At 43.6% G+C, this 12,489-nt stretch overlaps 1 protein-coding gene and 1 pseudogene across 16 annotated transcripts in view; both read left to right on the forward strand.

Moving 5' to 3' along the window:
• Nucleotides 1-278: 278 nt before the first annotated feature.
• DCAF4 (DDB1 and CUL4 associated factor 4) overlaps nt 279-12,489 on the forward strand; it is a 54,450-nt gene continuing 42,239 nt past the window's right edge. For 5 of the 16 annotated variants that reach the window (XM_049706219.1, XM_049706220.1, XM_033436969.2 and 2 more), the window contains exons 1-2: nt 280-465; nt 11,128-11,224. In XM_049706219.1, the coding sequence (XP_049562176.1) occupies nt 11,136-11,224 (89 nt within the window). In that variant the 5' untranslated portion in view covers nt 280-465; nt 11,128-11,135. Of the gene's footprint in view, nt 466-11,127; nt 11,225-12,489 lie in introns of all 16 variants that reach the window. The other 11 variants (XM_033437085.2, XM_049706221.1, XM_033437034.2 and 8 more) reach the window with 5 other exon arrangements.
• On the forward strand, nt 2,022-3,600 carry LOC101281197 (CBY1-interacting BAR domain-containing protein 1-like; annotated as a pseudogene).

Here is a 12,489-nt window from a genome sequence, read left to right on the forward strand (position 1 = left end):
CGGCGAGAGGGCTTCCCTGTCAACCGGGTTGGACACAGAAAATACCCGGTGCTGGGTGGGGTTCCCACCGCTAGAGAAGAAGTAGCCTCGGAGCTCCCGGGGTCCGAACTCAGCCTCCGGCCCCGCCCCGGCCCTGCCCTCAAGCGCGCCCGGCCCCGCCCCAAACGCGCAAAGCCCAATCAAGCCTGCAGCCGACTCGCTGCATCGTCACCAGGCCTGGGCGGAGCCGAGCTCCCAATCCCTTCCCCCTCCCTAAGATCCGCCCCATTGGCGTAGACAGTCAGAAAACGCGTCCACTGAGAAGGAAGGGGTGGCCGCCATGGCCCTATCCGCTGAGACAACGCGAGAACGGACACAACTAACTGGCAGATTCTAGACCTCGGTGTTTCCGCGTCCTTCTACGCTTCGCTCCCACTCTTGCCGATCCTGCGCCCGAGGGAGAGCCGGAAAGGCCCCTCTGATCAAGTAAGTCTACGCTGACTGAAGTACTGTTGGCGTTGGTCCAGGGGCGGCTGCTGCTACCCCGACAGAGCTCGGGGTGGGATGGGGGTCGGGGGAAGGCCCGAGAAAGGGGCGGGGAGGAGCCGAGCACGTGGAACGCCGGCACGACCCTGGCGTGGGTGGCTGGTTGGGCCGGCGAGCTCCGGCTGTGAGGGAGGAATCGGTGGGCGGGTGGAGCTCGCGCGTCTTGTCGGATCTGCCGCCGTAAAGACGGGGGGAGGGGGACCCCGAGTGTCACCGCTCCGTGTCCGCCCTGAAGGAGCGTTTTTCTAAATCCTGATGTGAAGTTGCCACCCAACACCTGCCAGTGGCTGGACTGCGGGCCCTTGGTGGCGGCTTACCTGAAAGTTGAGGTTGAGGTTGATTTTTTCAAACAGGTCAGCATAACAGCTAACGCAAGCGCCTCGTGAGTGCTTAGGCACTGCCACCTGCTTTACAGGCATTAACTAAGCTTTCCATACACCAGCCCAGTGAGGTAGGTGGTAGTGTAATACTTCCGTCAGACGCAGAAGAGCCCTAGTGAGGTTGTTGCTTACCCGAGGTAACTCGCGAACTAGTAAAGTGACGGAGCCGTGGGATGAAGCCAAGCTTCCCGAGGTAACCTCCACACCGAGTTACGGTAGCGACAAAGCCACGCCTTCCACTCTAGCGCTCGCCGTGTCCAGGAAGCCTCGTCGTCTCCCCAGTTATCCTTAGAAACCATGACACCCCGTCCCCCTGGACGGGCGTGGTGTGGTCCACAGACCTTGGCAGACGCAGAAACAGCCCAAAGGAAAGAAGACTGAGGCCACTGCTTCCTGGAGGAAACAAAAGTCCAGAGCCCCACACTCGTTTTAAATAACGGTGGAGATTGTAGTTGAGGTGGTGTCCTGGGGCCGGACCAGCAGGGGTGGAATGCCGTTTCCCCCACGCAGTGTGTCTTTCTGGGCACCATGCTTGGCCCTCTAAGCTTCCGTTTCCTCATTTGTGAGGTAGAGTTTTAAATAAACGCCTACACAGGCAAGCCCCCTGTGGAAGCCATTTTGCGTAGGGCTTTTCAAACCAGTGGCGTTAGCGTTTTCCACGCTGCAGTCCAGTATCCTCTATAATACCCATGAACCTGTCGCTGGATATTTAGGATGTGCCTCACTCATAAATGGTATAGTACTGCTGTAGTAGAAAATCTTTTTTTGTTTGGGGGATATAATTCACATACCATAAAATTCTCCGTTTTACAGTGTACGTACGGTTTGGCAGGTTTTGTAGAATATTCGCAAGGTCGTGCGACCATCTTATTCCAGAACACTTTCATCACCCCAAAAATAAGCACTGTGGCCCCGGCGCGGCCTAGGCCGAGGCATTGTTAGGCTCCAGGCCCGGGGCTACGGGCCACGTGCTCGGCAGGATGTTGAGGCGGCTGCTCGGGTGCGAGCATTGGAGCCTCCGCTCCGTGCTGAATTTCGGCTGTGGGCCGCAGCCGAGACCGGGCCCACCTCTCACAGAGGCCGGGAGGGAGGCTGCCCGCCACCCCACAAGCCTGAGGCCCCCAGGCCGGGCCTTTTCTGGGTGGCACCGGCAGAACTTGGCGGCCAGGCACAGAAGGGCGTCTTGTGGGAGGGAAAGGAAGCGGTACCCGGAAACTGGGCCGCTCAAACCGGAAGCAGTTTGGAGAGCTGTGCCAAGTCTTCGGCGCTCCTGCGCAGAAAACTGCCCGGCTGGGAGGCAGAGCCGACTCTCCTGCGAGAGGGTCTCCGCAGAGACCCCAGATTTGAACAAGGGCCGGAAAAACCGCTGGGAGTGTGCCGAACTTAAGGATTATCGGTGTGCCACCACAGTTGAGACTTGCGGCCGAAGGAACCATTGTAGAAATGAAACGGGATGACCTCACAGCGACATCAACATCAAGGAATGGAGAAGCTAAGCAGCTACCTGAAGTAGAAAGGACAAGTCAGCACACCCATCCGCTGGACCTGTTATTTCATGGCGAACCCACTTACAGAGAGCTACCCTGGATGCAGTGCAAACAACGCTCATCTGGAGGAAACTGCTGGCAGTTTTGAAAAGCAGAAAGTAAAGGATATAAAGACTGTATTTTCAGAATTTATCACTACTGAAATGCTATTTCAGAGCAAAGCTTCAGAGGTATACACTGGTGCCTACCAAAATATACAAAAGATTGATGAGATTTGAGGTTTTCAGAAGCTCTAGGTATTCACCCGATTATCCATCTCACTTGTATATTGTAAGAGCAAATTCAGAGTTGCCTTTTCAGAGATTTTTTTAGCTAAGTGTCTGCAACAGGACAGGTGTCCACTTGTGGACTAAGAGGGGAGCAGCAAGAAGAAGATGAATTAGACATTACAGAAGAAGAAAATTAATTTTCCTCAGTACATGTCTCATTTCCATTTTTATCTTAATATGACTCAGAATTCAGGATTGCTGAATTATAAAACTTTATTCTGGCTTGCTAAACATTTTGATGCTAAACATCAAAATGGAATGCTACTGAAAATAGGGGAGAAAAATGGAAGGATATGTATGCTGATCCAAAATGAAGGTTTTAAAAAATATTACACAGCCAGTCATTTCAACTTCCTACCTAGTGATATATGATCTTTTTGTATAACTCCCACACTTTTTTTTTTTAAGATTATGGGTTTCAAAGTATTTCATATTAATGTACTGTACCTGCTTGGGAGTCCTATAGTAAAGTAGATATCAAAAACCAAAAGATCTACCAATTCCATTTAGCTTCTTTTAGACTGACTCTGCAAAAGGATCCTATCTAGTCATTTTGATTAAATATAAATTCTGTCCCATGAAGCTTTAAATAAAAAGACAAGTTTTCTTTTCTTGAAAAAACTTTTACTGAAACATGAAGTTTCATCATTTGATCTGTAAATTTACCTTTCAACAAGTGTATAATCAAACAGAATAAAGGAAATATGACACCAATATATCCATGTTTTACAAAGGAACAAAGCATAAATTTTAGTTTAGAGTCACATTCAACTTGATTCTGGCTTTAAAACAAAACTGCTGTCATACTCATAGAGTACAGACTTGTGGTTGCCAGGGGGGAGGGGCGGGGGGAGGTTGGGGTTAGCAGGTGTAAGCTGTCATATATAGAATGGATGGATAAACAACAAGATCCTACTGTATAGCATGGAGAAGTATATTCAATATCCTATGATAAACCATAATTGAAAAGGATATTTAAAAAAGAATATGTATAACTGAATCATTTTGCTGTATGGCAGAAATTAACACGTTATAAATCAACTATACTTCAATTTAAAAAAATTTTCTTAAACTTGTCATACTAAAGTACTATAAATGGTACTACAGCCTTTGGAAAGCTAGTAATTTGGTGGAATGTTTTCTAGAAAAACATAAACTAGAACACATGGAACACCATAAATCATTCAAAATTCTATAAAAATTTTTCTAAGCTGCCACCTAGATAATAAAAAGATATAACAGTTATTCTTGGAAACATAAAACAATTTAATCAGTCTTTATCAACTCATGTGGGGTAACTGGGAAAAGCAATTATTCATAACAGAAAAGTAGACTTTCGAGAAGCTATAAAAAAAGGACCTGAACCTTTATACTCCCTGTTCTGTAACCCCTCTTCCTTCAGCACCTGGAAAACCATTTCTCTCTTTCTCCCTCTCTGGATTTGCCTATTCTGGAGATTTCATATACATCAAATAAATAATACAGTGTGTGGCCTTTTGTGTCCCACTTCTTTTATTTAGCATAGTGTTTTCAAGGTTCATCCACATTGTAGCATGCCTCAGTACCACATTCTTTTTATGGCTGAATAACATTCTGTTGTATGGATGTGCTGTATTTTGTTTATTGAGTCATCAGTTGATGGAAATTTGGATTGTTTACACTTTGGGGCAATTATGAATAACGCTGCTATGAATATTACTGTCCAGATTTTTATATGGCCATATGTTTTCATTTCTGCTGGATTTTGCTAGGTCATATGGTAACTCTATGTCGAACCTTTTGAGGAACTGCCAAACTGTTTTCCAAAGTGACTGCAGCGTTTGCGTTCCCACCAGCAGTGTATGAGAGTTCCAATTTCTCCACATTCTCACCAATACTTGTTATTTGTGTTAGTTTTTTTTTTATTATAACAATCCTGGTAGGTATAAAGTGGTATCTTATTGTGGTTTTTATTTTCATCTACCTATTGACTAGTGATGAGCATCTTTTCGTGTTCTAAGTGGCCATTTGTATATCTTTGAAGAAACGTCTTCAGATTTTTTTCCTTATTTTTTAATTGAGTTATTTTTTTCTTGTTGAGTATATATATTCTGGATACTAGATCCTTATCAAATGTACGATTTAAAAATATTTTCTCCCATTCTGTGGGTTGTCCTTTCACTTTCTTTTTTTTTTGTGAATGGTGTTGCTTCTTTTTTTAATTTATTTTATTTTTGGCTGCATTGGGTCTTTGTGGCTGCGCACGGGCTTTTCTCTAGTTGTGGCGAGCGGGGCCTACTCTTCGTTGCAGTGCACAGGCTTCTTGTTGCTGTGGCTTCTCTTGTTGCACAGCACGGGCTCTAGGTGTGCGGGCTCAGTAGTTGTGCCTCGCGGGCTTAGTTGCTCCATGGCATGTGGGATCTTCCTGGACCAGGGCTCAAACCCATGTCGCCTGCATTGGCAGGTGGATTCTTAACCACTGCGCCACCGGGGAAGCCCCCTTTTCACTTTCTTGATAGTGTGTTTGCACAAAAGTTTTTACTTTTGATGAAGTCTACTTAATCTATTTTTTCTTGTGCTTTGGGTGTCATATTTAAGAAACCATTGCTTATTGAAAGTTCATGATGATTTATACCTTTGTTTTCTTATAAAAGTCTTACAGTTTTAGAGCTTGAATCCATGAGTTAATTTTCATATATGATGTGAAGTAGGGATCGGATTCATTCTTTTGCAGGTGAGTGTCCAGGTGTCCGAGCAGTTGAAAAGATTATTTTTTTCCCCACTGAATGGTCTTGGCCAAAAATCAATTGGCATAGGTATATCGGTTTATTTCTGGACTCTCAGTTCTACTCCATTGATCTATGTTGCTATCCTGTGCCAGTACCAGTGTCTTGATTACTGTAGCATTGAAATTGGAAAGTGTGAGTCCTCCAACTTTGCTTTTTTTCCAAGATTGTTTTCACTCTTCTGTGTCCCTTGCATTTCCATATGAATTTCAGGATCAGCTTGTCGATTTCTCCAAAGATGGCAGTTGGAATTTTGGTAGTGGTTGTGTTAAATCTGTACATCAATTTGTAAACCATGTTAAGTCTTCCAATCCATGACATGGATGTCTTCCCATTTATGTAGGTCCTCTGTAATTTCTTTCAACAATGTCTTATACTTTCAGTGTACAAGTTATGCACTTATTTGTTAAGTTCATTCCTAAATGCTTTAGTCTTTTTGATGCTAATGTAATGTCATGCTATTGTATGGTTTTGTATTAATTTCATTTTTAGATTATTCATTGCTAGTGTATAGATGTACAATTGATTCTTTTATACATTATTTATTTATTTATCTTTGGCTTCGTTTGCAGTGTGCAGGCTTCTCATTGCGGTGGCTTCTCATTGTGGAGCACAGGCTCTAGACTCACGGGCTTCAGTAGCTGTGCCACTCAGGCTCAGTAGTTGTGGCTTGCGGGCTCTAGAGCGCAGGCTCAGTAGTTGTGGCACCTGGGCTTAGTTGCTGCGCAGCATGTGGGATCTTCCCAGATCAGGGCTCGAACCTGTGTCCCCTGCATTGTTAGGCAGGTTCTTAATCACTGCACCACCAGGGAAGCCCTGATTTTTATATATTAATCTTGTATCCTGCAGCCTTGCTTAAATCATTTATTAGCTCCAGTAGTTTTTGTGTGTGTGTGTGGATTCTTTAGGATTTTCTGTATGTATAACATCATGTCATCTGCCAGTAGAAATAGTTTTACTTCTTCCTTTCCTGTTTGCATGCCTTTTATTTCTTTTTCTTGCCTAATTGCCCCTGGCTAGAACTTCCAGTACAATGTTGAATGGAAATGCTAAGAACAGACATCCTTGTCTTGTTCCTAACCTTAGGAGAAAAACTTGCAGTCTTTCACTATTATGATGTTAGCTGTGGGGTAGATGCCCTTTATCAAGTTGTGTAAGTTACTTCTGTGCCTAGTTTTTGTCATGACAGGGTATTGGATTTTGTCTGGTGTTTTTTCTGCATCTCTTGAGAAAATCACGTGGAGGTTTTCCCCTCATTTATTCTGTTAATATGGTGTATGGCATTGATTGGTTTTCCTATGTTGAACTTGGGGTAAATCCTACTTGGTCATGGTGTATTAGCCTTTTTATATGCATCTAGATTTGGTTTGCTAGGATTTGGTTGAGGATCTGTGGCTGTGTCCATAAGGTAGGTTGATCTATAGTTTTCTTGTCTTGTGATACCTCTGTCTGGTTTTGGCAACAGAGGACTACTAGCTTTAGAAAGTGAATTGGAAAATTGTAGTAAATATCTTGCATATAATTCTTACAACCTTTTGGATTATTTTCTTCATATCTATTCCCAGAAGAAGGCATGTACATTTAAATTACTTGATAATTATTGCTCATTTTCCAAAAAGTTAAATCATGGTTGTTTATTTGTTTGAGATTAACATTGTCTTTCTAGAATAATGGTCTCTTAGAAATTATTATTCTTTATCCTTCAAGTACTTGAAAGCTTGTGTAAAAGGCAAAGCCAAGCTCAGCCTACCACAACACATTTAATGTCTGTGCCTGGCAGAGTGGCTCCAGAGGAGCTGGGATTCAACATTTCACCCAGAAAATTATAATGGAGCGCTTCCTGTCTCGAGCAGGGTTTCCTAACCTCAGCACTATCTGGGGCTGGATAATTTGCTGTAAGGTGCTGTCCTGTATTGTAGGATGGTTAGCAGCATCCCCGGCTTCTACCCACTAAATGCCATAGCAGCCCACCCTTCCCTGCCGCCAAGTTGTGGCAAACGAAAATGTCCCTGGACATTGCCAGATGCCCCCTGGTGGGTGAAATTGCCCTTGGTTGAGAAACACCAATCTAGAAACTGATTGTGCTGGCTTCATATTACTGTCCAATAAAATTGTCTCAATTTTGAATTTTAATCTTCGCCATATATATATTTGGCTTTGGAGCCACATGTGTCTCACTCTGCTACCATGTGCTGGTGACTTTCAAATCTATATCTTTAGCCTCATTTTCCCTCTGAATTCCCAGACCCCTATTGACAAACATCTTGAGATTGGTTTGTTCAAAATCAGACTTACTGTCTTCATTCCCCAAACAGCTCCTCCTCCTTGTCTCTCAGGTCAGAACATTACCAGTTATTCATTTATCAGGTTTCAGCTGCTCTCTCTCCACCTCTCCCATGAAACTCACCTCCTAAATCTTTATAAATTCAGGGTTCTCTATCCCAAGTATCACTTCCATGTTGGTGGGTTCATGTAACCTGAGTTGCTACAGCAGTCCTTAACTTCCAACTTATTCCCTCCACCGCTGCCTTTCTAAAATGCAGGTTTAGTCATGTTACTCAGCGAACTTACCAAGCACCCAGACCTCAGCATCTGACCCTGCCTGCCTCTCTAGCCTAATCTCCCAGCCCCTGTACTTTAGGCTGTGGCCATACCAAACTGCTTGCAGGCCCCTCACTCTGCCAACCTTGCCTGACAGACTGGGTTCAAACTCACTCTCCCCTCTGGCTCTTGCATTCAGAGCCATCACTCCCTTCTCTCCCACTGCAGTGCCTGCACCTGTGCTTGTGTGAGGTGGTGGTTTAGAAATATTGTCTTTGGCCAAAACCGGCACTCACCATTTATTTCATTATTTACCATGTCCTTCTGATAGTGCAGTGCTCTACTGAGGACAGTGGTGCAAGTGGGCCAATGGCCCTGCCTCCTAATGGGTGATCTGACGCCTTTGACTCACCGTTACCTATGCTTTTCCACTATTCATGCATCATTTCATAACTAAAGCAAACTGGAATCATGTACAGAATGTGCAATCTAAATAAGTTTTCTTTTTTTGTAGAGTTGGTTGGTAATAATGATAATCTTATGTCAGTATGGCTTATTTTTCTTACCAGTTTTCTTATCACCATCCATACATATGTATTTCCCTTCCTGTGCATAGTGCCTTTAACCTGTAACGTAACTAATTAATAAATACAACTTTATTCTTTGTCTGAGGCTTAAGATAATTGATCCAAAGGGAAACCTATGCATGTGGTATTCAGGAGCCATTAAAGTGGTTGCTGAGGAAAATGAATAAAATTATTGTATTTTTGGATGGGGATGGGGCAGTGGTAGAATTTCAGAGAAAGGAAATACAAAAAAAAAAAAAAAAGAAAGGAAATACAGATAGGTGAAAGAGCATACTAGGAACTAGGGAGAGATCATCAACTCGCTTTGGAACATGGTCTGTGAAAGTAGACAGGAGGCAGCCTTTTTATAAGAACTTGATGCTAGGTTAGAGATGAAACGGTGTTTGCAGGTGAGATTGTATTAAGTATAAAATGAAGAGGATCTAGGACAGAACGTTGTTAAACACAGAGTGGGTGACCCAAGAGAAACTAGAGAAGGATGAACTTGACAAGTACGAGGAGAACCAAGAGAAAGATATTCCAGAAACCTAGGGAAGGTGAAGCTTTGTGGTGTCATGTGTTGTAGGAATAAGGGCTAAAAAGAGACCACTAACTTTGGCAAGTAGGTGATCATTAACCTCAGCAAGAGCATTTTAGCAGAACGGTGAGGATGAAGGAGGCCTGACTACAGTGAGTTGAAGAATGATTGGAAAATAAAGAAGTGGAGTGTGTACATATAGACCATGCTTCCAGAACATTTCTGTTCCTTTTGGGTTGGAAGTGGAGCACATACAAATGAAAAACCTGAGCGTGTTTATATGCTGAGATAAGGAGAGGGGGAGATTGATTAAACATATATGAACACAGATGTCTGCAGAGTTTGAGAAGGAAATGAGATCAACAGCCAGGAGGGATGGGTTTGCCTGGAAAAGGCACAGGGACACCTGTTTCTCCAAGACAAAAAGGAAGATGATAAGAATTAGTAAAGGCAGGCCTTTGTGGAGGGGATGAAAAAGAAGTTGGGGGTATTCGTACTGGTAACATCTCTCTTCTGGGTGAGGTAGGGAGCTATGCTGTCTACTAAGTGTGACTAGGAGGAAGTGGGAAGGGATTTTAGGAGAGTGATAACACCCTGGATTGTTGGGAGTGAATCAGACTAGGAATAAATAAAACTAGGTCAATTTAGAATGTCCCAGAAGAGGATGAAAGTGAGACATTTGTGATGACTCCAAGTCGGCATGGCTATATTGATGAGCTTTAGTATTGCTTATTCATTCTGGCACAGGACTAGAGAGTGGCTGGTTAAACTAATCCAGGTTGTGGAGTCTGCTTCCCACTGACTCTGAAGCAGGCAAATCAAGGACTTCGTTACAGAATTCATGAAATGTTTGGTTAAGTACTATACTCATTAAATATCTCTTCCTTTGTATCGAATAGCCCCAACTCACAATCATAGGTTGACACAGAAGTCGTTGGGTAAATACTGAATTCTGGAATGTAGGTCCAGACTTCTGGTGCTCTGTTTGATGCTAACAGGCACTTCCTACTCAAAAGTAGAAGTTGGAAAATAAAAGCAAATAGATTTTCTAATCTATTCTTTGGTTGCATTCAGCCCTAGAAATTTTTTTCTAATTTTGTTAACGGCATTTGAATATACTTTTAATGTGTATTCGGTAAGATGTCACAGTGTCTCCACTGAGTGGGGAAAGGATCACCAGGTGTTGGGAAAGCATGAAACTCGCAGCAGCTGGTCTGTGTACTACAGTTCAGTCTCTTTAAGAATTCCTAATATGATTCCCAGTGTTAAAACAACTGATGATTTGATGATTAAGTGATAAATTCAGGCCATACAAGATAAGACTTGAAAAAGCCACTCAAAATAGTTATGGCAACATCAGTGTCTTTAAGACATCATTCCTTATTTCAACAAATGCATGTGCACATCCTTCCCTTTAACAGCAAGTGTACTTCAGGAAACTAAAACACTCTCTAAAGCACATTGAGAAGTCACATGCCACTGGCCCCATTTAATTTGTTCACAATTTTTCCTGCTTGATACTGAAACCGAGGAAGAGATAGTGTTCACGATTAACTATTCTCTATGAACAGGGATGTGGGTGGATCGAAAGAAAAATTATTATATGCTCTGGAGTTAATCTGGTAAGGAAAAGAAGACTAGCTTAGGAGGGTTCTCATGCCAGGCTCAGACTGTTGTTGGAAAGTAATTGTGAGAGTCTGTCAACACGTCACACAGTGACCTGGGGAATGGAGGTTGGCAGGTTGTCGGGCCAGGCATCAGCTGTGAGGTAAGAGGACTGCAGCCAGAGAGATGGCTACAGACGCGTTGGGTTTTATTTGTGTGTCCACCTGGTGGCAGTCCTACAGGTAAGGCTTGGTGGCGGCTTTAATGATAACCCAGGTTGGGCCATCCTTTTGCCTAGTTCTGAGCATGAAGGAACTATCAAGAAGCAAACAGAAGAGAAAGGTGTACACACATGCATTTGTATGTAATTTTCTTTCTTTTTCTCTTTTAGCAGCTGAAATGCATAAAAGCAGGGGGCAGAGTAGAAGACATGGGAGAAGGAGCCACCGACACAACCCTTGGTTCAGACAGCATGGTTCTAATGAGAGGCAAGTGCTGTTGCCCAGTGTCTTACTAGCGTTGACAGCACCCTCACACGCACATGACTCCCTGGGGGTCTCAGAAAAATGCAGGCTCTGAGGTCGGGCCGACTAGAGTCTGTGCTGCTCACATGCTCCCAAGGGGATGTCTGCTGGGGGCCAGCCTGCCTGCCACACTTTGAGTAGTGAGGAGGTGGCCACACTTGTCTTTCTTTTCATTGTGACCATGACTTCTGGCTGGAGCCTTAGCCACAGGCTTAGAAGTAAACATTATCTGATACAACTGGGGAGCTCTTTCTCCATGTTTTAGTCTTTCTTCTTCTTTTTTTTCAGCCTATGAAAGTAGCTTTCTGGAAACCTAATTTCATTAATTCAGCCTAAATCCTAAGTAAGGCTATATAATATATAATACGATAGAGTATTTAATAAACACAAAAAGGTATAAAGAATAATACAATGAATATTAGGTACCTACCACCCAGCTTGAAAAATAAAACAGTGTATACTTAGGTGAAATCCCCATAATAAATATTTTCCACACTCTACTTATCTAATCTCAGAACATGATTCACCCCACCCCACCCCAGGAGAGGACACCTCTTCACAGTTCAGGGCTGCTGACGTGACTTCTGGCCATAGGAAGTCTTTGCATAGCCCTCTCCTCACCAAAGGAGACCCGTATGCCAATTTCAAAAGTCTTTCACACTCCAGATCTCCTTTTAAAATGGACAGATTTCTAGCTATAGGGTCAGAAGATGTCGAATGCCAGTATGCTTCTCTAGAACAGATTAACTCAAACAGAAAAAAAAAAAAAGCATCAGAATGTTGTGGAAGAAACAAGGGCTTTGGAATTAGGAAGTCTGGGTTTGACGCTCTACGTTTTCCTGTGTGAAATTGGTCCAGCTATTTAATCACCCTGAGTCACTCTTCGTGTACCATACTTCTCTTGTGAGGTTCGTAATAATGTATGTAAAGGCCCATCAGGCTGCCTGTCTCTGAGTAGGCCCTGTATATATGGTGGACCTCATTTGGTGCAGAATAATAGGGACTCTGAACCAAAGTCCCGAACATGACCCATACTGTAGAAAGATCAGGACAGGTATTCAATGTTTGTATGTTTTATGAGGAGAACCATGGATACTGTTTGGGCCCCAGGCCTTCCCTCAAGAGCGCGTCGTGCAGCAAACTGTGATCTGCACAGGGAGAGAGTCTTGATTCAGCTTGGCAGAGTCACGTGGAAGCCGGCTGGACAGCCACCTTCCGGGCTCCCTGTG

Source organism: Orcinus orca, chromosome 2 (assembly GCF_937001465.1).
Source record: "Orcinus orca chromosome 2, mOrcOrc1.1, whole genome shotgun sequence".
Taxonomy (NCBI): Eukaryota; Metazoa; Chordata; class Mammalia; order Artiodactyla; family Delphinidae; genus Orcinus; species Orcinus orca.